This window comes from Macaca fascicularis, chromosome Y (genome assembly GCF_037993035.2).
Source record: "Macaca fascicularis isolate 582-1 chromosome Y, T2T-MFA8v1.1".
Taxonomy (NCBI): domain Eukaryota; kingdom Metazoa; phylum Chordata; class Mammalia; order Primates; family Cercopithecidae; genus Macaca; species Macaca fascicularis.
In genome coordinates, this window is record NC_132903.1 from 13,180,834 (window position 1) to 13,205,717 (window position 24,884).

Here is a 24,884-nt window from a genome sequence, read left to right on the forward strand (position 1 = left end):
AGCTAGTCATGCAAAGGGGACCTTCAAAAATAACCAGTGGACTTCTCATCTGTCTTATCTGTCTTCTTAGTCCCAGCTACTTGGGAGGATGAGGCAGGAGATTGGCGGCAACCTGAGAAGCGGAGCTTGCAGTGAACCGAGATCGCACCACTGCACTCCACAGCCTGGGTGACACAGCCAGATCCTGTCTCTAAAATAAAATAAAATAAAATAATAAAAAAATAAAGAAATGTCTTATGGAGTACTTCAGGGTAGAAAGAACAGACACTCAAAAGCCGTATGAATAAGCAAATTTAAGGTAAAGATAATACATGAAAAATTATCCAGGATGAAGTAATTAACAATGTGCACCTCCACAATTTGTTCTCAATATAACTTAAAACAATAATATATTTAATAAAAAATCTATGACTAATTTTTGTTTTTGACATGCAATGCATAAAGGTATAATTTTGATAATTCAGTAAATGAAATAGTGCAGTTAAGTTATATGGGAGTAACGGTTTTGTATGTTACTAAATGTAAGCTAGTATAACTTTAAAATTGTTATAACATTAGAATGTTGAATATAATCGTCATAGCAACCACAATTAAACAAAGAAACACAAAAGAGTAACCGGCAGGAAGAACGCTTTCTGTACTACAAGAGAGGGTGGGGGCTGTGGATTTAACTACTCTTCCCTGAGGCTACTGAGGAAGCTATCATGCACCATGAGACAAAGCCTAAGCTGTTCCACTAGGGACTAAGGGTAGAGAGCCTAAGGCACATAGCATAGCTGCTATTTCACACAATTTTCACTACACCCATGGTGACGGAGTAGAGGAGACTCATCCGTACGCAGAACCTGGTGAAGCACAGGAGGCAGAAAGAAGTGGCTAGGTGGAGAGGCAACTGAAACCAAGTTGGCACAGCAACTGCTCCAATCCTGTGTCTTTCTTCATGGCTTCCCAGGAGTTTGAGGTTGAAAGTATTGTTGACAAAAGACAAGACAAAAATGGGAATACAGTATATTTGGTTCGGTGGAAAGGTTATGACAAACAGGATGACACTTGGGAACCAGAACATCACCTCATGAACTGTGAAAAATGTATACATGATTTTAATAGACGACAGACTGAGAAACAGAAAAAACTAGAATGGACCAGGACAAGTAGAATTTGTTCAAACAATGCCAGAAGAAGAACTTCCAGATCTACCAAAGCAGACTATACTAAGAGCTCTCCTAAAATGCTAGTGACTGGCAAACAACACGGATCCAAAAGCAGCCAGTTATTTGCTGCCAGCAAGAACGTTAGGAGAAAGGCAGCTTTACTTCTCACCGACGCAAAGGATATGGAGTTAGTAAATTCAACCCTCAAGACATTTGCACCTGACAGTCCTGTGGACAACAAGAAAGCTGTGAGCGGCTTTCAGGAACTCAAGAAACTGGACCCTATTGCAGTAGATCAGCAGGACATGGTGGACTTCAAGGTGACAGAAGGGAAACCAATCAGGGACCCTTTGTCAGGTCCCAGTGCAGAACAGGCTGGAATAGAGAACAAGACCCTGCTACAGCCACTAATGTCTCAGATGTCTGGTTCAGTTACTGCTTCTGTGGCCACAAGCTCAGCTCCCCAAAAAGCTATAGTGGTATTAATAGACCCGTTAGCAGCCACTGGAACAGCAGACACACATACATCAGTTCCAAGAGTGAAAGGTGGCAAAAGACATGTTACTGATGATGGCAGAGACCAGTCTTTTGTCAAGAAAATGTACTTCACCATAAGGCTAACAGAGAGTGCCAGCACATACAGAGACATTGTAGTGAAGAAAGAGGATGGATTCACCCAGATATTGCTATCAACCAGATCGACAGAAAAAAATGCACTGAATACAGAAGTAATTAAAGAAATGGTGAATGCTCTGAATAGGGCTGCTGCAGATGACAGCAAGCTTGTGTTACTCAGTGCAGCTGGAAGTGTGTTTTGTTGCGGTCTTGATTTTGGGTATTTTGTGAAGCATTTAAGGAATGACAGAAACAAAGCAAGCTTTGAAATGGTGAACACCATCAAGAACTTTGTGAATACTTTTATTCAGTTTAAAAAGCCTATTGTTGTATCAGTCAATGGCCCTGCCATTGGACTTGGTGCTTCCGTTCTGCCCCTTTGTGATCTAGTGTGGGCAACAGAAAAGGCGTGGTTCCAAACCCCTTATACAACATTTGGACAGAGTCCAGATGGATGTTCTACTGTTACATTTCCAAAAATCATGGGTGAAGCATCTGCCAATGAAATGTTTATTGCTGGGCGAAAACTGACAGCGCGGGAGGCATGTGCCAAAGGCCTGGTCTCTCAGGTGTTCTTGACTGGAACTTTCACCGAAGAGGTTATGATTCAAATTAGGAAGCTTTCCTTACATAATGCAGTTGTGCTAGAAGAATGTAAGGCCCTTGTTCGCTGCAATATTAAGATGGAGTTGGAAAAGGCCAATGAGAGAGAGTGTGAGGTGCTGAGGAAGATCTGGGGCTCAGCCCAAGGGGTCGAATCCATGGTAAAGTATGTTGAAAATCAAATTAATGAGTTTTAATTGTCAGTCTGTCTGCTCAGGACCCAAGAACTAAGACGAACCAAATACATCATGAGGTGCAAGATGCCCTAATCCATCTTCATAGCACGAAACAATTTCACCCAAGCTGAAGGCTTGGAAGCAGATCTGGAAATGTCCAAGCTATGTCTTTAAATTACCATGGCATTTTTTAAGCACTGTAACTTTAAAAGAATTAATAAAACATTTCCTTGAACAAATGTGATTATTTTATACACACATAAGCCCAAATATGAAAGCAGACTGGGGGGTACTAGACTGTTCTTGCAAGCTCTAATTTGTATTTATGGCTACTACTATATATAAGCTCAGAATTGCATTTTATTAGATGTGGATGACAGAGAATTCTGTAATAACGTTCATTTTTCTTATTTTTATATACTAGAATGCAGAGTCTACTGGGGTATGAGGCAGCCTCAGCTTCCCTCCCACAAAGACAGACACAGAACTATCAGAGATGGTGCCCTTGACTTTACAGTGGCACAAATAATTCAGAGACACAAAATTATAAATGAAAAGGCTTATCTTTTAGAATAAATATTTCCGAACCAAAATTCCCTGATCATCATTCTCCTAAACTGAACATATGATTAGAATACATGGTGAGAAATATTTGATTTTCTTTTCTTTTTAGATGGCTAGTTCTTAACCAGTTAACAAAAGACAACTTTATCTCTCCAAAGTAAAACTTGTTGCACCCTACTAGTGAATTTTGGATTCTTTTTGGTGGAAATAGCCACTTTCTAATACTTGTAATGTGCACATTTAGGTTTCCTTAGACTATGTTGTAGTTACACTAAAATTCTGGAAGCATGATTAAAGGCAGAAATTTCTTTCAAAATAAAGAAAAGACCCCTAGACTCTGTATGACATTTAACATTATCAGTTTCTGTTTTTATGTGCACACAATTTTCTGGAACGCTCTACGTGATCAGCTACCCAGAAGCTCTCTGAATCCTATGCTGTTGGTTTTCACAGAAGCTGCATTACATAGGCGTAATTCAATAACCCTCTGGTCACTGGTAATGAATGCCATCTTTGTTACAGGATTTCTAGGATGTCGCCTCACCAGCCAAGAATCTCTGTGGATGATGGTACATTTCCACAAGTTTCTCTTGAGCCTGCTTGTCTAAATTTACACACCCATCTTGCAGGTTGCTCTCAGCTCAAACTATGGGCTTGAGTTTCATTTCGCTATGGATGCACCAGGCACAGAATAGAGGCAGGTGTATGGTTGACTCCATACACCTGTGTATGGTTGACTCCAGTCATTGCACACAGCTACACATGTTATCTGTGATGAGGCATGCAGGTCAGGTGCTGGTACAGGTGGCAGCTCCCTGCAAATATTTAGGTGAATCAACCATACCACAAGCTGAAAGAAATCAGGCACATTCCTCAGCCCCGGGCTCAACAAACAGGCCCAGTACAAACACATCCCACCATATATCTCTCAACTTCCTGAGCCCAGTACAAACACATCTCTCAACTCAGAGAATACCATATATCTCAACTTTAGAAAAACATCACCCGGAAAGTCCCCGATAAGGACACAGCCGTTTGTGGTTTTACTGAAAGCACGGGAACCAATAGAAAACTGCTAAATGTATAACTTAAAATGTAAACCAATTGTAATGCTGTAACCAAAAGAATTCCCTTGTTCCTCTGTAACTTTACGTATCCTGTTTACATCGGGCTATAAAAAGCAAGCACTCGCATTGTTCGAGGCCCTCTTGTATGCTGTGGAATAGAGGGACCAAGTTCGAACTTGTAGTAAAGGTTCATTGCCACTTGGCTTTGACTCTGGACTCTGGTGGTCTTCTTTGAGGAACAAACGGTCTAGGTATAACAATGAGGCATGCAGGTCAGGTGCTGGTACAGGTGACAGCTCCCTGCAAATATTTAGGTGAATCAACCATACCACAAGCTTTCTCTCCTGCAGGTACTGAAGAATGCAGTGGCCTCCAGAAACATAGACATGCCAGAAACTTCAGAGATAGAAAGATGTCATCACAGCCCTGGCCTGGGAAAGTTTAGATCTGGTCTCTTTTAGAGGCAAAACTCCTGATTTCATTTCTATTTTTCCTTTTTTTTTAAAAAAAAAAATATCTATGGGATAACTATGGCTTAAATTAGGGTTTTTAAAGGGTTCTGTCTCTTTTGCTAATGGCAATTAGAATGTATTTTCTTCACTCTGACTGCTTTTTATTTAACATGACATGCTATAGAAGAAATGTCGATTGGCCCAACATCTTTCTGTTGCCTGTAGAGCTGTCTATTTCTCAGACGCAGTAAGATTTTGGCTTAGGTATAACAAAACATCTTCTCATGTAAGACCAAACACATGGGCTAGATATTAGAAATGCTCTATATATTTGTCGATGTATCAGAAAACTTCCACAGGTCTTACTTTACTTATTTAAGGTACTGTAATGAAAAAGAAACTTGCACTTTACTGGCACCTCATTCATTTTGCATTTCCTATAGGGGTAGCCATGGACTTGGAGAGTTGCTTGTTAAAATAGGAAAACTGATGATGATGTGACCAAAAGAGTCTCTAGACCGAGATCAGAAAAGCTGGGGCAACACAGTTTGGTTTTGATTGTTTCCAGGGAGAATGTTTCTCTGATGTTTGGGAGTTGTTTACTGTGGTGTTTTCTGATATGACTGCTAAGAAGGCATGAACAATTTTACAATATTTATAAAGATTTGGGTTGTTTCACAGTGCAAAAAGCTTTGCACATAAGAAACTTCAAACAGTATGCCTTCCCACCCTTAGAAACTATCTACGTCCGCAATTGTATTGACAAAGAAAAACTACATAGTTGTGGTAGATTATTGGTACAAATTCAACAAGCAGAGGAACAGCCTGAAAAATCAGGCCACAGACACAAATTTACAATACTGCACAATCCTATGGCCCAAGCAAATATATTTTTAAAAGCTCAACTTTCGTGCGTGTGTGTGTGTGTGTGTGTGTGTGTGTGCTTAAGACATGCCCACAGCTACTCAGATTAAAAAAAAAAAAAAAAAAAAAAAAGACTCTATGTCTTTTGTGTTTTGTGTAACCAGAGGGCTTCCAGGAAATAGCGTCTCTGTTTTTCTGAACTTGTGCACATTTTCCTCCAGTTTGTTACAAAGGGCATGGTACATTACTGGACATGCTTTAGACTACGAGTCAAGTTTCTGTAAATTATCGTTTTAGCCTCTGGTCACAGGCCAGTTTCTGGGGCCATGCTTTCACTTTAACTCTTGTGTGGCTCAAAGCCAAGTTCCTGAGCCAAGCTGAGTCATTACTTCAGCTATTAATTGTTGCAGGCCCAAGGTCCCAGAAAAGATGAGTAGTGTATTCTTCAAGACTAGTTAGTACACTTTATTTCTTCCGAGTCCATCTATTTATGTTCATATCTATTGTCCTCTATTTATATTCATATCTGCAGCCTGTCCTCAGTTGTTTTTTTTTTTCTCTTTTTGTTTGTTTGTTTGTTTTTTAAATTTATTTCTCAAGAGTAAACAAAGCTCTGGGCCAGTGTCAGATGAAATCCAACAGATTTTCCTGCCATACTTACAAGGCTTAGGAGAAAGGATGCTGAGAGACATAGGACAAAGGATGTGGTAGACACATTGGCAGTTCCCTCTAACCCTCCACTGTTGAAAGTGTTGCCTCTGTCCTAACTGTTTTATTTAACAGAAGATCTAGTTGTCACATGGGACTGAAAGGATATCTAAACGAAAGTTTCCGGTTAAGAATAGAGCACACTGTTACGTGAAGGCCTTAAAACTGACTCCAGTTTCTGACAGCCGATCAGAGTGTTGCCACCAAAAATTTCAGGCTTTTCTGTTGCATTTTCTTTCTTTTTCTTTATCTTTTTTTCTTTTTTTGCCATTGTGTGGCTACTGGGTCTCCAATTTCTTCTTTGTATGCAATGGTGAGACCTGGAGATATAATCCTACTGCTAACAGTCAGTAATTAGAAATGCAATTCAAATAGTTACTATTTTGTGATTTTTTTCCAAAACGTTAAGAATTAAAAATTGTAGTCTAAAAATTTTTGTTTAATAAGAGTCTTCTTGTCTGCCAATGAGAGATATTTATGGCATTGTATGGAATGGCATACATCCACTAAAATTTCTCTTTTGGGTGGTTATTTCTCTATAAAAAGCTCAGCACTGCTACATATATCTAAACAGTTGCTTTGTGAGATACATCCTACTTTTCTGCAGACACACATACTGTGAGGACAGGCAATAGAGCCTTAACCTTCTTTTTCTGACTATTGACTATATACACCCAGGATTCAGCATTTTCATGAACATTTTAGACCTTAAAATGCAACGTAGTGAGATGAGGTTTTTCTCTGTGGGAAGCTTTGTCACTACTTTGCACAAAACCATTGGTTATTTAACTGCTCTCTCTTCTGTGTCTCTCTTAACAGGAGTAAAACTCTCTGCTCTATTTGTAAACAGAAAATTTTCACTTTCAATAATCAGAAAGAAGGTGCCTTTGGGAGACATAGTCTAGCTAACTGCCATCTTATGAAAGCCAGCCATACACGTTCTTCACCTAGCAGCACTGAAATTTAAACTATAAGAGAATTTTAGGTGTCAAAGTCAGCGGTTCTTATTTCCTGGAATTTCAATGTTTTTCTAGGCCATAGCAAGGGAAGCCAGCAATAGTGTTAAAATTCTTACTCTATATAATGTCTTGCTTGAATCCAATGATTATAGAATCTTTTTTTTGGTTTCCAGGTTACTTAGGGAATCTTCTAGGTTCAGTAGGCTTAGGAAATCAGCCAAGATTCACCAGTGGAGAGCAAAAGCCTGTGAAGGTAAACATTACTTGTCCTACTGTCTAGCTCCTCTGGAACTGTGGGTGAAGGTCTGGCTTGCATCCATGGGGGACACCTACATCAGTCACCAGACTCAGGAAAGACAAGCGGAATGCAAAAGGAAGGAACATCTTCTCTATCTTTTTAATCAGTCAGGGCTACTTCAAAGGGGGAAAAGAGTATGGGATGCTTTCTCTCTCTATTTCTTTAGAAAGATCACAATCTGCAGTGTGCAGCTCTCTGTGTACATTATGAAACACAGAAATTTAATTGACCGTGAGACTCTGAAAAAAGAAAGTGGCCTATTTTCTTTGTTTGTTTGTTTATTTATTTATTTATTTACCTGTCAAGGGCATGACAATCTTACCAGCTCCAGGAGAGACAGGCCTAGCTTTCTGAGGGAAATGTTCAATTTAGTACTATTTAACAGTTAAAACTTTTCTTCAGATGGCAAAGAAAAGACTTTAAGTTTTTTTTTTCTATTCTGTTTTTTGTTGTTGTTGTTTTTGTACATGCTTACCTTGATTTAGGAGACAACCCAGATCTTTCTAAGCATTGTAAAACAGACTCTGCCCTCTCAGCAGTCATGCCAAGCAAGTTTTAAAGAGATAATTCATTAAAATCAGAGACTAACCCCTGAGGAACACTCAAATGTAACTTCTAAATGCCCTACCTGCCACCCTAATTTGGAACCACCAGTCGCCATTCATCAGCTTGTCTTGTTGTGCCACTAAAGAAACCCCCAACTTCACTGTTGCCCCTGCAGGAAATACTCAATATATATGACACTAGAAAAGTGTAAGTTTCCTTCTCATTGCAGGGACTTAGACAAATCACAAAAAAACATAAGCAAGTGTCCTCTGATGACCTCAGTGGATATACAGTGACATTTCAAAATCTAACGCAGGTGTTTAATCATACCTGGAGAGATAATACATCACTCCTAAACCAACCCTCATTGTTGTCCTAAAGCGGGCAGCTTTCCAGAGAGCAGATATACCCATGGATGAACCACATGTCTTTCTTAAAATCTTGAAAATGGGAGGGTGAAAAGGAAAAACAAAATGTTGAACAGATAACAGAATTCTTCTTCCTAATAGGAAGGAATCCAGTGCCAAAAACGCAATTGGAATCTTAGTGACCCTATAGAGGAGTGAGAAAAAAATTATCTAATGAGCATACTGGAAGGCTTATAAGGGAACAGGACAAAACTTCTTAATTACTCTAAACTACTCGTAATAAATTAAAACCACACAAAAATTATTAAGCCTTTTTTAAAACCTGAGAAACAATGTAGTGAAACACATTCTTCTCTCTCCCTATTGAGTTAAGAAACAGTTAATCTTAAGATAAAAGTTTATTACTCAAGCAGACCCTGACATCAAAAGAAAGCTGCAAAAACATGTCATAGGTTCAGGTGATATTGTAGTTTTAACAGCGTACAAAGATATAACAGCCTTTCTTTCATTTGAGATAACACAACGGTCTTTTATTTTACATTTAAGATCAAAGGCTGCAGACAGAGGAAAGTGTTTGAAGCAAAAGTTTAAATAAGTGACTAAATAAGCTCTCTGCCAGCAGAGATGGAAGCTTGGAAGCTTGAATAAGTTGTCCACTGGAGTTTAAGGTTATTATGGATATATATGCTTAGTTTGCAAGCTGTCTTGGAGAATGTGTGACTTAGCTTTGTCCAGGCCCAGGACCTGTTAGCCAGCCTAGCTCAGGAACTTTGAATGGGAGAGGTCTGATGTGATAATGTGAGAGAATGCTTAGCTTGACCAAGGACCTATCATGAGCTAAAGTAAAAGCTTGGCCTGGGATGCAGGTTACTGAAGTGATGATTCATATGTGTTGAGCAAACAGTCAAAAACAAAAAGAAAGATTCCAGCCAGTATCCACTAGATCCCACTGGTTTTATGCCCACAGAGAAAAACAAAGACACTTTATTTCTGGAAGCTCTCTGAGCATACAGAAAACAGAATTTATATGCCAGGCTTTGTTTCCCTCATCTGAGTGAGCGGGAGGTTTGTACAAGCTTTTATCTGAATGGACTGCAGGTTCTACCATCTGTTTCACTACAGCCATGCTTTCAGGCACAATCTTCTGTGTCAGATCTCTTACTGGTGCCCATGCGTTTTGTTTTTTGTTTTTTGTTTGTTTGTTTGTTTTTTGGTCCGATTATTACATCATGTTGGAATCAGGCCCTTACATGTGGACTGGGGGTCTTCCAGGGACCATTTCTTTGCTGTTTACATAAGGAAAGCTAGCTAAGTTGTCTTTGTCATTCCTCAGAAATGAAAACTCTAACTGCTCTTAGGAGATTGGGCATTGGTCTTTCTGTATACTTTCTGCTGGAGAAGAATGTTCGGTAGAAGACAGTAGGTAGGATTCTACCGAGAGCTGGTTAAGTGTTTGTAGAGAAAGACATGTTAATGAAAGGTTTTATTGGCATTACAGTTTAAAGCATGTTAAACTTCAGGGAAAAAAAAATCAATTTGGATTATTAGAAAAAGCATATCACAACTAGTCAAGGAGAGTAGTTCAAGGCTGCTGACATGACTGGAAAACTGGTGGATATCTATATATACATATACACACACATATCTGCTAAGATTTGGTTACATGACACTTGCATTTACTTAGCTTTCTTCATTTGATCCCTCAAAACAAAAATTCTGTTAGAGGAAACCTATTTTACTTTATTATCTGTAAATATTTGTAGAATGCTGGTCCAGAATTAGAATATTGTTCTAGATTTCTCTATTAGTTACATCTTTCTGTTTTCCCAGAGCTGTAGCAGGACATCACCAGTTGGCTCACAGGGGGGAAAAAAAAGATTAATTTAAATTTTAGGAAAAACTTGAAAAACAACTTATGAGATGAGAAGTTAGTGACAGAGCTGTGATAGGCTGCGAGACATATATCTTTCCTCCAGTCCTGATTTTTGTTAAGAATGAATCATGATAAAACTTAGTTGTTTGCAAAACAGATTTGTCTGACACATAACCAGACTATTTTTGTACAGTGCTGCATGAAATACCTTTACATGTGCTTTCCTCATTGGCTTTTATGAAACTATATTCTACAAGGATTCTTAATAGGATATTAGAAAGCTGAGCCCAGCCATAGGTTTATTCCTTTAGATACCTATTATTTGGGTAAACTCCTCTATATTTTGAGGTTACAAATGCATGGGATTCCTGGGCCTGATAGAAAGAGGCACTGTTTTTATTTATTTATTTATTTATTTATTTATTTATTTATTTATTTATTTATTTTACTTCCCACAGGTTAGAAAGCCTGTATTAGCCTGCATAAACAAAGTATAAGGCCAGGTTTATCAGGGGCCTTTTATTGCTTTTAGAAGTCAAATTTAATTCATTAAAGAAGACACACATTCCAGTCAAAGCCTTAGAATTTCAAGCACCTTTTTCTATTGAGTTATTTTGCAAATGAAAATACATTTTTTTTTTTTTTGGATCCACTGATTCAAACAATTATATTCTTACAAGTTAAGAAAAATCACATGTAGCTTCTGAATTTTAGAGAAACCAGGCACAGACAAGAAAGCATGTTCCAGGTTTTGTTAACAGGAGTATACCAATTGACAGTGTTAAAAGCTGTAGCCTACTCTGTAGGTTGCCTGTTCACTCTGATGGTAGTTTCTTTTGCTGTGCAGAAGCTCTTCAGTTTAATGAGATCCCATTTGTCAATTTTGGCTTTTGCTGCCATTGCTTTTGGTGTTTTAGATATGAAGTCTTTGCCCATGCCTGTGTCCTGAATGGTACTACCTAGGTTTTCCTCTAGGGTTTTTATGGTATTAGGTCTAACATTTAAGTCTCTAATCCATCTTGAATTAATTTTCATATAAGGAGTAAGGAAAGGATCCAGTTTCAGCTTTCTACTTATGGCTAGCCAATTTTCCCAGCACCATTTATTAAATAGGGAATCCTTCCCCCATTTCTTGTTTCTCTCAGGTTTGTCAAAGATCAGATGGCTGTACATGTGTGGTATTATTTCTGAGGGCTCTGTTCTGTTCCATTGGTCTATATCTCTGTTTTGGTACCAGTACCATGCTGTTTTGGTTACTGTAGCCTTGTAGTATAGTTTGAAGTCAGGTAGCATGATGCCTCCAGCTTTGTTCTTTTGACTTAGGATTGTCTTGGAGATGCGGGCTCTTTTTTGGTTCCATATGAACTTTAAAGCAGTTTTTTCCAACTCTGTGAAGAAACTCATTGGTAGCTTGATGGGGATGGCATTGAATCTATAAATAACCTTGGGCAGTATGGCCATTTTCACGATATTGATTCTTCCTATCCAGGAGCATGGTATGTTCTTCCATTTGTTCGTGCCCTCTTTTATTTCACTGAGCAGTGGTTTGTAGTTCTCCTTGAAGAGGTCCTTTACATCCCTTGTAAGTTGGATTCCTAGGTATTTTATTCTCTTTGAAGCAATTGTGAATGGAAGTTCATTCATGATTTGGCTCTCTGTTTGTCTGTTACTGGTGTATAAGAATGCTTGTGATTTTTGCACATTAATTTTGTATCCTGAGACTTTGTTGAAGTTGCTTATCAGCTTAAGGAGATTTTGGGCTGAGACAATGGGATTTTCTAAGTATACAATCATGTTATCTGCAAACAGGGACAGTTTGACTTCTTCTTTTCCTAACTGAATACCCTTGATTTCTTTCTCTTGCCTGATTGCCCTAGCCAGAACTTCCATCACTATGTTGAATAGGAGTGGTGAGAGAGGGCATCCCTGTCTTGTGATTTTTGCAATCTACTCATCTGACAAAGGGCTAATATCTAGAACCTACAAAGAACTCAAACAAATTGACAAGAAAAAAACAACCCCATCAAAAAGTGGGCAAAGGATAGGAACAGACAGTTCTCAAAAGAAGACATTCATACAGCCAACAGACACATGAAAAAATGCTCATCATCACTGGCCATCAGAGAAATGCAAATCAAAACCACAATCAGATACCATCTCACACCAGTTAGAATGGCGATCATTCAAAAGTCAGGAAACAACAGGTGCTGGAGAGGCTGTGGAGAAATAGGAACACTTTTACACTGTTGGTGGGATTGTAAACTAGTTCAACCATTATGGAAAACAGTATGGCGATTCGTCAAGGATCTAGAACTAGATGTACCATATGACCCAGCCATCCCATTACTGGGGATATACCCAAAAGATTATAAATCATGCTGCTATAAAGACACATGCACACGTATGTTTATTGCGGCACTATTCACAATAGCAAAGACTTGGAATCAACCCAAATGTCCATCAGTGACAAACTGGATTAAGGAAATGTGGCACACATACACCATGGAATACTATGCAGCTATCAAAAAGGATGAGTTCGTGTCCTTTGTAGGGACATGGATGCAGCTGGAAACCATCATTCTTAGCAAACTATCACAAGAACAGAAAACCAAACACCGCATGTTCTCACTCATAGGTGGGAACTGAACAATGAGATCACTTGGACTCGGGAAGGGGAACATCACACACCGGGGCCTATCATGGGGAGGGGGGAGTGGGGCGGGATTGCAGTGGGAGTTATACCTGATGTAAATGACGAGTTGATGGGTGCTGACGAGTTGATGGGTGCAGCACAGCAACATGGCACAAGTATACATATGTAACAAACCTGCACGTTATGCACATGTACCCTAGAACTTAAAGTATAATAATAATAAAAAATAAATTTAAAAAAAGCTGTAGCCAATTTAGAAGCAAGTATACTTGACTTTAAAAAAGAAAACATGAACTACAAATGTTCCAAAATAAAGGTACAGAGATTGTTTCATTTTGCTGTTAGTTTAGTCTATTTTAACATTTGTTGTGCTTGATATTTATAAATATTTTCGCTATTCCTAAGTTCTGCACAATTTTCTGTTACAAAAAACCTACAGTTGAGAATACGTGGTAAAGTTCTACAGCTAATTGCAAGCCATTATTCTTAAGGAAGCTTAAATGTCTGTAAATGACAAAATATCTTGGGTGATAAGAAACTGAATAGACAAAGACATATGGTTATTTCTGTGGTGTATAAGAGCTTAGCATAATAATTTTAATTAAAATTGATAGCACATATTCAGATAAGAACATTACAAACCCCATGTGGTTTTGAGGTCTCTGTTAATATTACTCACTAAAATGTATTCTGAGAAAATAAAATGTAACCATCAAATCTCATGTATTTAAATATGTTCTCTAATCCTGTCTAAATTTTCTTATTTTATGCCCCAGCAGTTCTCTGAGGAATCCAAAATACAGGGTTCAGAAACTAAGTACAAATTAGGGAGACGTTATTTTTATACATCTTCAGGCCTTAGGTGGTTTTTGTTTTCATCAGTTAAAAATCATGTGAACTGAAAAGTAAAACAGCCTTTATTTCCTTGTAAACAAAATATTTAGTTCAAGTACCTATTCTTCACTAAGTTAATAACTAGATGTTTTTAAATATATATACATAACACATATGTAACCACCCAGAGACACAGAAGTTCCTGTGTAGAAGTAGTTATAACATTTTATTTTACCCATTTTCCAATTGAATTCTTGACCTCTTGATGAGGCCCTATAAGAACTGAGCTATGAATACTTTCCAGGGCCTAATTAAAAAAAGCCTCACTGAACCTGGGCATGGTGGCTCACACCTGTAATCCCAGCACTTTAGGAGGCCCAGGCTGGGGGATCAGGAATTCAAGAGATCCTGGCCAACATGGTGAAATCCTGTCTCTAATGCAGAATACAGCAATGACGTGGGCATGGTGGTGTGCACTTTTAGTCTCAGATAATTGGGAGGCTGAGGCAGAAGAATTATTTGAATGCATGAGGCAAAGGTTGCAAATATTCAAGTGGGTACCACTGCACTCCAGCCTGGTGACAGAGTGAAACTATGTCTCAAAACACATGAAAGAAAGAAAGAAAAGAAAGAAAGAAAGAAAGAGAAAGGAAGGAAGGAAGGAAGGAAGGAAGGAAGGAAGGAAGGAAGGAAGGAAGGAAGGAAGGAAGGAAGGAAGGAAGGAAGGAAGGGAAAGAAAGAAAGAAAGAAAGAAAGGAAGGAAGGAAGGAAGGAAGGAAGGAAGAGAAAGAAAGAAAGAAAGAAAGAAAGAAAGAAAGAAAGAAAGAAAGAAAGAAAGAAAGAAAGAAAGAAAGAAAGAAAGAAAAGAAAAGAAAAGAGAGAAAGAAAAGAAAAGAAAAAGAGAGAAAGAGAGGAAGAAAAAGGAAGAGAGGAAGAGAGATAAAGAAAGAAAGAAAGAGAAAGAAAAAAAGTGAAGGAAAGAAAGAAAAAAGTGCACCGGAAGAGACAGATAAGAGACAGATTTTCAGAGGTATTATTCATTTCTAATTCCAACAGCTACATAACAAATGCAGATTTCTCATAAAAGATGATTTCTTCTGCATTTTCTGTTAGTCCCAAGAAGACCCTGGCCATCAACTTTCATCCAATAACTTTTTATGCATGCACCAAAAGTGTCAAGATAGAGTGGGGAAAGGTAGTGTAGTCGACTGAGAGAAAAAACTTCTTGGAGAAAATGAGATTTATGAAGTAGAAAAATATAAATGTCTTTTGAATGTATGTCAGGAAAAATGGGCAGAAAAATATAAATGTCTTTTGAACGTATGTCAGGAAAAATGGGCTTAAATGATTCATAAACTTGTAAGATGGTCTCTTGTGATAAAAGCAGATCCAGGTACCATGCTGCAGTATGAGAGAGCTGAGCTTCAGATGTTGAGGCCCGAAAGTTGTTTTTTGTTTTTTTGTTTTCTCATCTCACCAGTGCACAAACACATAACAGTCTCTACTTATCTAAGGTAATACTGGGGATCTCTTTTCTATGTTTTAGAAGAATAAAGATTGCAGAATGTTTTAGAAGACTAAAGAGTCCTAAGGTTGAAGGAAAAGTTTAATAAGCAAAAGAAAAATGCTCGATGCTAGCAGAGATGTGATCAAAGTGGGCTAACCAATATGAAACGTGGGTTTAGGGTTTTTGTGTGTTGCAAACGGTAAGAAATTGACTTAGTCTGTGGGCTGTCTTACAAAACATGTGACTTAGTTGGGCCTGGGGCCTCAGATCCCAGCCCAATCAGAAAGCTTTGCCTGAGACCTTGGACCAGCACCTATTAGTGATCAAACTGAATATACATAGTGGCTATTTAGCTTAGCCAACAAACTTTCAGGAGCTGAAGTGAAACCATAGCCAAGAACTTTGTCCCGAACCAATCTGAGGCTGAACTAATGATTCATAGAGGTGGGAATCACAATCCAAGAAGAAAAGAAAAGTGTTCCCTGGAAGGCACTTTCTCCCACTCTCCCAGCCTGTTTATCTTCACAAAAGGAAAAGAAACAGTTTTGGAAGCCCACAGATTATAAGATGGACAAAGCCGTTGCTATTTCAGGCCTTGTTCTTCCATTTGAGTAAGCTTGAAGTTTCTGCAAGTTTCTGAGTGAGCTGGAGCTGGAAGTTCTTCTATCTGTGCAGCTACAGACACGTCTTCACATACAACTTCCTGTTCTAGTTCATTTATTGCTGTCTGCTCCTTGAATTTTTTTTTTTCTTTCTTCCAGGCTGCTCTTTATCTTATGTGGAAATGAGGCACTGACCAGTGGGCTGAGAAGTTTCTGGGGACACTTCTCTTTCTGTCTACATAAGGCTAGCTAGCTAGCTCTCTTCACTAGTGGCAGAGGAGAGCCCTGGATTGGAGAGAAGAAGAGAGAAACAGGTTCTAGAATTTAGAAAAATTTTGCTGTTGTTGTTGTTGTTCAATTTCCATTTTACCTCCAGAATTACTTGAATCCTGTAGATCACGAAGACTGGTAGAGCTGGGAACCCATTATTCCTGCTGAACAATCTGTGAAGCACACGCTGGACCTGGGAAAATTTCTACATTCACTGGTCTCCCCCACAGACTGGACAAGGCTGATTTATATTCCTTTTCACTTGAGAAATTCCATTTAAAGTGCCCTGGCTTGTCACACTACTAGAAATCAGCAGGTGCATCTTGGGGATTCTAGATCTTGTAGGCCTGTGAATTGACAAGTAACGTCTTTTTCATTATCCTGTGACAACCCTCTAATTCTTAGGTTTCCTATTTTCAGTTCTTGTTAGTTTAAAATGATCAAAAAGGCCACCCCAAGAGGTTTTCCAAAGTGCTATCTGATCCCACGCCTGCTTCTGTAGTTTTGTTCTGATATAACAGGATAGCAGAGAAACAAATTGAACTAGGAGATAGGTACATTTTGCTAAAGCTTCTCTCAGCCTTTCCAAAGATCCTGAGAGAATTTTTCTGTCTTGTGATTCAATGAGGATAGTTTAGAGTAATTAAGAAGTTTTGTTCCGGTTTTTTGGAAGTTTGCTAATAGGCACAGGAGAAAGCCTTTTCTCTTCCATTCACCTATGGGTTTACTAAGGCTTCAATTAGAGTTTGCAAACAGCACTGTTTTACTTCCTGTTGGAAATAGTCATTCTTTTTTTTTTTTTTTTAATCTGCTTTCATCTTTCACCTGTGTTTATTTCTTGACTAACTATGGGATGCCAGTTGTTCATCTTCAAATTCCTTTGCTGCCTGTCTGTATTGCTGCCTGTTTCTCCACAGTAGTTAAAATGTGGCTTAATAGTTGCACTGCATTTCTGCACATAAATGAAACAGTTGGTTTACATTTTGTAAAGCCTGTGTATCTCTATCAGGGTCATCAGGGAACTGTCCTAAGTCTGGCTTTATGTGTATAAGTTTACTACAATGAGAAGGAAATTTAAACCTTAGTAGCACCATGTTCATTGTGCTTTTGTTATAGGGGCAAGAGCAGAGTTGGAGGTTTCCTGGGATTGCAAAACCAGAGGTGTTTTTACATGGCTATTCTGAGCCCTGGATAAAGGATGTGGATAGGGCACCCAGAAATTGCATTTGACGCTTCTCTAGAGATTTGTCTCTTTGACTTTGTACCATTATGTATTGTAGACTTACCTTATATGGTTCCCAAGGGGCAGGGGAAATTTTACAATGTTTACAAAATGTAGGGTTTTTTGGAAGAACAAAAGTACATAGCTGTTAGATATTATTGAAATTATGCTTCTTTGAGAAGGCCAGGCCTCTTGTCAGGAAAATGGCCACATTGTTGTCAATTGAAAACTATCATCATTGTTTTTAAATTTAGGGTCAATGGAGTCCCAGAACTTCCAAGTGCACTCAAGGGGAGTACAGTGTACTGATGCTTTGGTGTCCTACAGAAACACAGGGGAAACAAGACATCATTTACGTGGCTTCCTCCTTTTGGTGTTACCCAGGATAAATAGAAAGTATTAGGGTATCCTTTTTCATCTTTTTCCTCTGTCTCATCTGTGCCCCCCAAAACTGTCATAGGTGCCACTCATAAATGCAAGCATAACATTTACTCACAAATCTGGAGGAACTAGGCAGCAGCACTAGCAACACTAACCTGTGCAAAGCCCTAGCTTTCTGCCCTGCTTTTGTCCTAGATCCATCAAGTTCCAAAGGCTTGCAAGTTACCCCAGAGGCCTTGCACATGCTATGTAGCAGTAAAATTTGTGCAGGACATTTTAATAGAGGAAGTGTCTCCATACTAACTTTGGTTTTCCTAACTATATCTCCAGTGAAACATCAGAATCTCAGAGAATGAGATAGATTGACTTTCAAACATTTTAAATCCAAAGTTATTGCAATGCAGAACAGGTGGCTCAAAAGCATAGAAACTGAATGGCTGAATGGCCCTTCATTAGATGGGGGAAGCAAAGAGGCTAAAACCTGCCCTTTAACATTGTCTTTCTCCCAACAATTAATAGTGAAGGCTGTCTGTTCACAGATAGGAAATGGGGCCTAATCACTGACAGCTGAAAGTAAATGGGAAAAGAATGTGAAAACTGTTTAGTTTTGAAAAATGGATTGACAAGGCTTCAGGTAGAAAAGAAATCTCATTTCACTAGGATGTGCTGGAAGGTTACAAATGCCAGGTTAAATACTCTGAAACAAAATTCTTCTTATTCAAAAGTTAGAAAGAGAGATCTGGGGTTTGACAGGCTGTCTCCACTGCATGCCTCCCAACAGGCAAAAATTAACCTGTTTCATGATGTAACTTTTACGTGGAGGAAAATAGTATCTTTGTAAATCTTCCAAATAAAGGAAAGGGAATTCACTTGGGGTCAAATCTCTCCCATATAGTGCCACGAATATCTATCATTGAGGGACAAAAAGGCCCTTTATAGGTAAAAATTTTTACTGTAATCTTGAATTCCGCTTACTTCAGGGAAATCACAAACACAAACATTTTTAAATTACATTCTTAATAACTAAGACACTGTGTGATTCTATTAAGCAAACGTATATACCTAGGCTGTAACAATGCCCACAATATTGCATACAAAAAAATATGAAGGCATTATAGCTGTGAAAAGAAAAATTGTAAATTCAATAGATAAAAATGGGAAGTCCTTGTGCCAATGACCTGATGAGCTGTCATAGACCAGAATTAGCCTGAGGGCAATAAGGTAACACTAAGATGTAGCCTCAAGCTGAAACATACAGCTTCCCTAGGATCTCCTTTAAATCTCGTGTGATTGCCAGGCTCATTATGAAATTAAAAAAAAAAAAAAAAAAAAAAGGTCTTGAAACAAGCAATATGTTTTTGAAATGAATGTGAAAGTTTAAAGTCTATTTTTACCATTCTGATGAATTATTTTCTTCTCAGCCTAAGCAAAAATGTATGTTGTAGTCTCACCAATACACCAGTATGTTACATTATTCTTTGTCTATGATTTTACCCAAAGATATTTGTCTTAGTCCAAAGAAGAAAAAATTAAGAATCTCAGAAAGTTGAGATTAAACCAAAAATAAAAAATAAAAAAATGAAAAACACAAGAAGAAAGCTCTCTGCCAGTGAAAAGAAGGGTCCAACTGTGTTTTCCACTGTGAGACTGTGGTTTTGAGTTATTATGAACTAGCAAGAGAATTAAATGCTTTCAGTCAGTAGGCTGTTTTGAAGACTATGTGATTAATCTTGACCCAGGGTCTTGGACTGAGAATAATTAGCTTAACCCCTAGAAATTTGCCTAGAAAATCAGGTGGTGTAGTCATGACTTACAGCAGCTGTTCAGCTCATCCCATGACCTATCAGGAGCTGATGTAAGAGCTTGGCTCAAGAATTTGGCCCAGGCTTAATGAGGAACTAAAATAGTATATACAAAGAACAGGCTCATGGTCCAAAGAGCAAAAAACTTGTGCCAACCATAACTCACCAGGACCCACTGTGCTTATGCCAGAAAACGGACAAGAAACTACTTCCTGGAAAATAACTGATTATACAAAAGACAAGGGTATTTTTGTGCCAGGGCTGGTTTTCTTACCACAGTGAGCCAGAGTTTTGTTCAAGATTTTTATCTGAACGAACTGAAGATTCTTCTGTCTGTGAAGATATGGATCTCGAGATAAAACCTCCACGTTGGTTATCAAATTGGTGTCTGCAGCCTCCTTTTTTTTCAGGCTTCTTATGGGTTATGTGTAAATGAGCCACAAACATGCAGAATGGTGGTTTCCAGGGACCCTTTCCTTGCTGTCTCCCTAAGTCAAGCTAGCTTTTTCATCTCAATAACACACTAAGGAACCTCCTGAAAGTGGCTACTTCAGATTTTATGATAGGAAACATGAGGAAGAATAAAAGAAGAAGAGTAAATACAACAAAAGTACAGAGGCTCTACCTAACGCAATACAGTTTTGTTAAAATCCAGGTCCCTGAGTGGCACCTGCTAACTGCTATCAGTGTGGCAAGACAGGACACTTTACCAAGAAATGCTGAGACAACAATAGGAAGCCAAATTAGCACTGTCCAACCTGCGGTGGTGACCACTGAAGGGAGTGCTGTTTTTAGAGACATACGTCACTAAGTCCAGGACCAGTCTCACAAATGGTCCATCAGGACTGACAGTTCCTGGAGATCATTTCCCAGCTCTAACAGCTGCTAAACTCTTTGGGTTCCATACTCTTCAAAAGCCTTGGGTGATTGTTGAGGTGGAAAGGAGGAAAGTAGACTTCTTTCTGGAAACTGGAGCAGGTCTCTTTATTCTGATTTCCAATCTAGGCTCTCTCTGCTCCCATCACGTGACAATGAAGGATGTGTCAGCAAAGTCCTTATAGAGTAATTTGTCAGCCCATTTGTTATAGTTGAAACCACCTTCTATGTAGTCAGACCAATTAAGTAATTCCTGAAAGTCTCACTTTATTACTAGGCAGAGATATTTTGGCCCATATAGAAGCCTCCATCGGAATGGCTGCATGACAAACTCTTTGTCTCCCCTAAGTGGAAACCACTACTAACTGAGAAGGGCGGGATGTCAAGAAAAATGTTGCTGGGTTACGACTGCTGTGTGCATCCACATTTGCCTTAAGGATTCCACCATTTTTTTCTAACCAGAGGCAGTATTTCCCAAAGCCAGAAGGTAGAAAAGGGCTAGAAGTCATTAAAAATAAGCTATAAAAGAAAGGCCATTTTAGGCCCTGCAACAGTCCCAACAAAATGCCAAATATCAAAGAAAGTCATTGAATTTTTTTTTTTTTTGGATGTCAAGAAGTGAAAAGTTTACCCAACTCATAGGTATTTGGAAATGAAACTCACGGTTGTGTTGGCTTGAAGAGGTCTTATCAGAGTTTCCTCACAAAGAAGTTTCATCAAAGCCAAATAGGAAACCTATTTAAGAATAATTATTTGGCCTGCAGTTTGTGCCAATAATTAGTTTAACTATTAAATTATAGCCGACTTTGCAATCAACTCAGCCAATTATATTTGTTTTTTACAGAAATGAACAAGGAAAAGAGAAAAACTAATTTCAAATCTTACCTGGGCCATTATCTTCTAATCTCATTAGTTGTCTTTAGAATCTGCCTATGTTTTAGACTATCCCTATTAATTCCTGTGAGCCAATCAGAAATCTCCAGCTGCAGCTGAGTAGAAAACATAAAAAAAAGATTAATATTTTAAAGCATGTGACAATATCTTTGTTCTGGGCAATATTATTCTACGAATCTTGCCAAGTAATAAGAGTACATTGTGGACTCATAGGCAAGGGATGTTTGTGTTCGTGGGGATAAGAGAAAGGAAGCTAAGCCAAGCCAAGCCCCATGTACCCACAACTTCTCTGGCATAACTATAGCCCTCCGTTATCGGGGCATGTCAGCAGCCTCAGAACTTGTGAGCTGTTTATTTCCTCAGCTCATCTCATTTTAACACATACATTTTGATAACCCCCAATTTTTTCTTCTCACTTAGAGGAAATCAAACTGCAAATGGTACTGCAAATGAAACCACTTGCAAAAACACCGTGTTTCTGGGAAATAGTATCCTCACCTCAGGCAGAGCTCCAGCTGTTGTATTTCGTTGCACATCCCCCCTCCCTAGCAGAAAGTAGCTAGAAAGATCAATTCTTGCTAACAGCTGTTAGTTAAGTAGTTAGGGTGGGTCTCTCCATATAACAGCAGAGAAAAGTTAGATAGTTTGGGGGTCCTTGGTATAACTTCTAGAAACAAAGGTACAGCTTACAAAAAAATGGCCTACAGACACATATTAGTAAACTTGCACAAACCTTCACCGCACTCATATGAAGAAAGGCAGTCGGACACAGACAGATCTTTGTGCTTTGTGCACAAAGATACGCTGGAAAAGAAACTGATTGAAAAACAGGAACAACATGGAAACATGCTCATTTTTTGTATAAGCAACAGACTTCCAAAAACTAGTTGCTTTTTTCGGGTGAGGGAAGTACACGGCGGGCGACAATGAGTTTTCGTGGTCACTTTTCTGTACACGCTTTGGAATGAGAATTTTCATCGAATATTTCAGACTCTACAGAACCACCTAATAAAATGGGATTTTCCTCCGTGTAGCACCTTGTCAGCCCTTTGCCTAAAACGTCTAGTTTCCAACTTTCTCTTCCATGTCTCACTAGTAGTTGTAAGACACTATGTCCCATCCGTAAGCTGAAAATCTCCACTTTCAACATTCAAAGCAATCTGACCTTGACAGACAAATTCTAACCTCAGGGCTGATGTTTTTTATAAAAGGAGGAAAGGCATTCAAAAATTTTTTATTTTTATTTTTTGTGGCACCTATTCTGTATCCAACTATATTAATATCTACACAAAAAGAGAATGTTACCTTTCAAAGTCAATATGTTTTATTCACAGTGAGGTCACTGTTTTGTTAGGACTATAGTAAAGGAAGCCAGGGATAGTATAAAGATTCCAACTCTATGAAAGACTCTCGCGTGAATCCTACTACTACATAACCTTTCGTAGGCTTTCCAGGCACCTGTAAGTTTTTTGGGTTGAATGGGCTTTGGAGACAAATAAGGAATCACCAGTGGAGAGTTAGGGTCTTCCCTAGATAAACAGGACTATTCCTGCCAGTTAGCTTCCCAGAAACGTAGACAAACTTATGGTGGCACCCCTGATGGGCCCCTATGTTTGTCACCTGACACAAAGGAGTTGGGAGATAAGAAATAACAAGGAGGACACTTTTTATCATTTCCCCACCCAGTGCCAATTTGACTAAATAAATAAATAAATAAATAATAAAATAAAATAAAATAAAATAAAATAAATATGGGACAGTTTATCTTTCCCATTTTTTGTTTGGTAACAAAGTACCTTCAGTCTGTCCTTTTCTTCAGTGCATTCTGAAACACTGGGATTTCTTTGCCTTCGAGACTCTCAGAAAAAAATTTTGCTCGTATTATACTGCACAAAGGCACTGAAATTACACCAGCTCTAATATGAAAACACCTGGCCTTCTGAGATAAAATTTTATTTTAATAGTATGTAATTATCAGTTCTTTTCTTCAGATGAAAGAGCCATTGTACACGTTTCTTATGTACAAGCTTTCTTTACCTTGGAAAATAACCCAGACCTTTGCAAGCACTGTAAAATTGATTCTGGCCTTTCGGCAGTCATGTCAAGCAAATTTCTACATGATTTCAGAGCTAATAATGTATGGATTTAATCAATGGGTGAATTACAGCAAGGTCTGCCATTCCTGGTGGCCCTTCCAAGGACTGGCCTCTCATAGTAGTAGATTTTAAAAATTATTTCCTTACTATACCCTTACATGAGAAGGATAAGCCTTGATTTGCCTTCTCTGTGCCTTCCATCAATCTTAAGCCGCCTGATTCCCATTACCAGTGGAAAGATTTACCCCAAAGCATGCTCACTATTCCTATGCCATATCGGCATTTTCTAGAAGAGTCATTAAAGAAGTCTCAGGATATATTTGCTACTAGCTACGTCATTCATTATATGAGTGACATTCTTTTGGTAGCTCCTAGGGAGCAGTTACTTTGGAGTTGCTCAATGAGACCAAACAGGTTTTGACCAAATGCAATCTCAAAACTGCTCAAGAAAGGGTAGAAACAACCTCCCCATACCAATACATAGGCACTATTGTTACTGAAAGAAATAGTCGGCCTCAGAAAGTCGTCCTCCATAGGGAGACATGACAAACCTTAAAGGATTTACAATTATTAGAGGATATGAATGGGCTATCCCAGTGCTAGGTATTATTACTTATCAAATCAAACACTGAGCCATTCCATGGAGATTATTCATTATGTTCTCCTCAGCAATTTACTAAGGAGACAGAAGCTGAGTTACAGCTTGCAGAGCAGATGCTTCCGCGTACATATTCCTCCCCGCTATAGCCAGAAAACCTTTGGTTCTCTTTATTCTTCCTACCCCATTCTCCAACAGGAATTATAGCACAGTTAAGAGAAAAATTTTGCAATTGTAATAGAACGGCTTTAAAAAAAATTAAGACAGTAAAATATCTGCAAGTTTATCTTTCTTTATTTACTCAACTTATAAAATGGGTAGGCACAGATCAAAACTGCTAAAGAGATACGATCCTGACAAAATTACTGTTCCCTTTTAAGAGTCAGTCTAGAACTATGTTGTTGTTTCCCAACAACAGGTATAGCATGGGAAATGTTGACTGCGTGGCAAATGGCTCTTGCAGATTTTGAAGGTAGGAATAATAGATAAATATTATCCATCAGACAAAATTTTGCAATTCTAAAAGTTCTATCTTTCATCTTCTCTGCGGTTGCTCATCACAAACCCATTTCAGGCAGCCAGATCTATTTTACGGATAGCTCTTCCAAACGTCCCACAGCTACTTATAGACCTAAGCATACACAAACAATAAAATCCCCTGAAGTTTTAACTCAACGCTCAGAACTAATGGCAGTAATTCAGGTTTTACAGCTCACTGCTTCATCTCCCATTAACACTGTGGATGATTCCGATGATTCCGCCTGCATTGAAAACTGGGCCTGTGTTGTAAATGTAAATCGGGACTGCCACTATTAAAAGCCTCCTAGAACCAGAGCTGTTTAAATGGTTTCTAAAACTTCAACAAGCTGTTGGCTCTTGTGCTGCTGCTTTTTATATTTCTCAAA

At 38.5% G+C, this 24,884-nt stretch overlaps 1 protein-coding gene across 2 annotated transcripts; it reads left to right on the forward strand.

Moving 5' to 3' along the window:
• Positions 1 to 772: 772 nt before the first annotated feature.
• Positions 773 to 3,054, forward strand: LOC141409534 (testis-specific chromodomain protein Y 2-like). 2 transcript variants are annotated; one of them, XM_074030531.1, is made up of 2 exons: positions 941 to 2,539; positions 2,977 to 3,054. In XM_074030531.1, exons 1-2 carry the CDS (start codon positions 941 to 943, stop codon positions 3,052 to 3,054), a joined length of 1,677 nt encoding a protein of 558 aa, XP_073886632.1. The 2 variants fall into 2 exon arrangements, with proteins under 2 accessions (XP_073886633.1, XP_073886632.1); XM_074030532.1 differs by lacking the exon at positions 2,977 to 3,054 and having other exon boundaries at positions 773 to 2,566.
• The last annotated feature ends 21,830 nt before the right edge of the window (positions 3,055 to 24,884 follow it).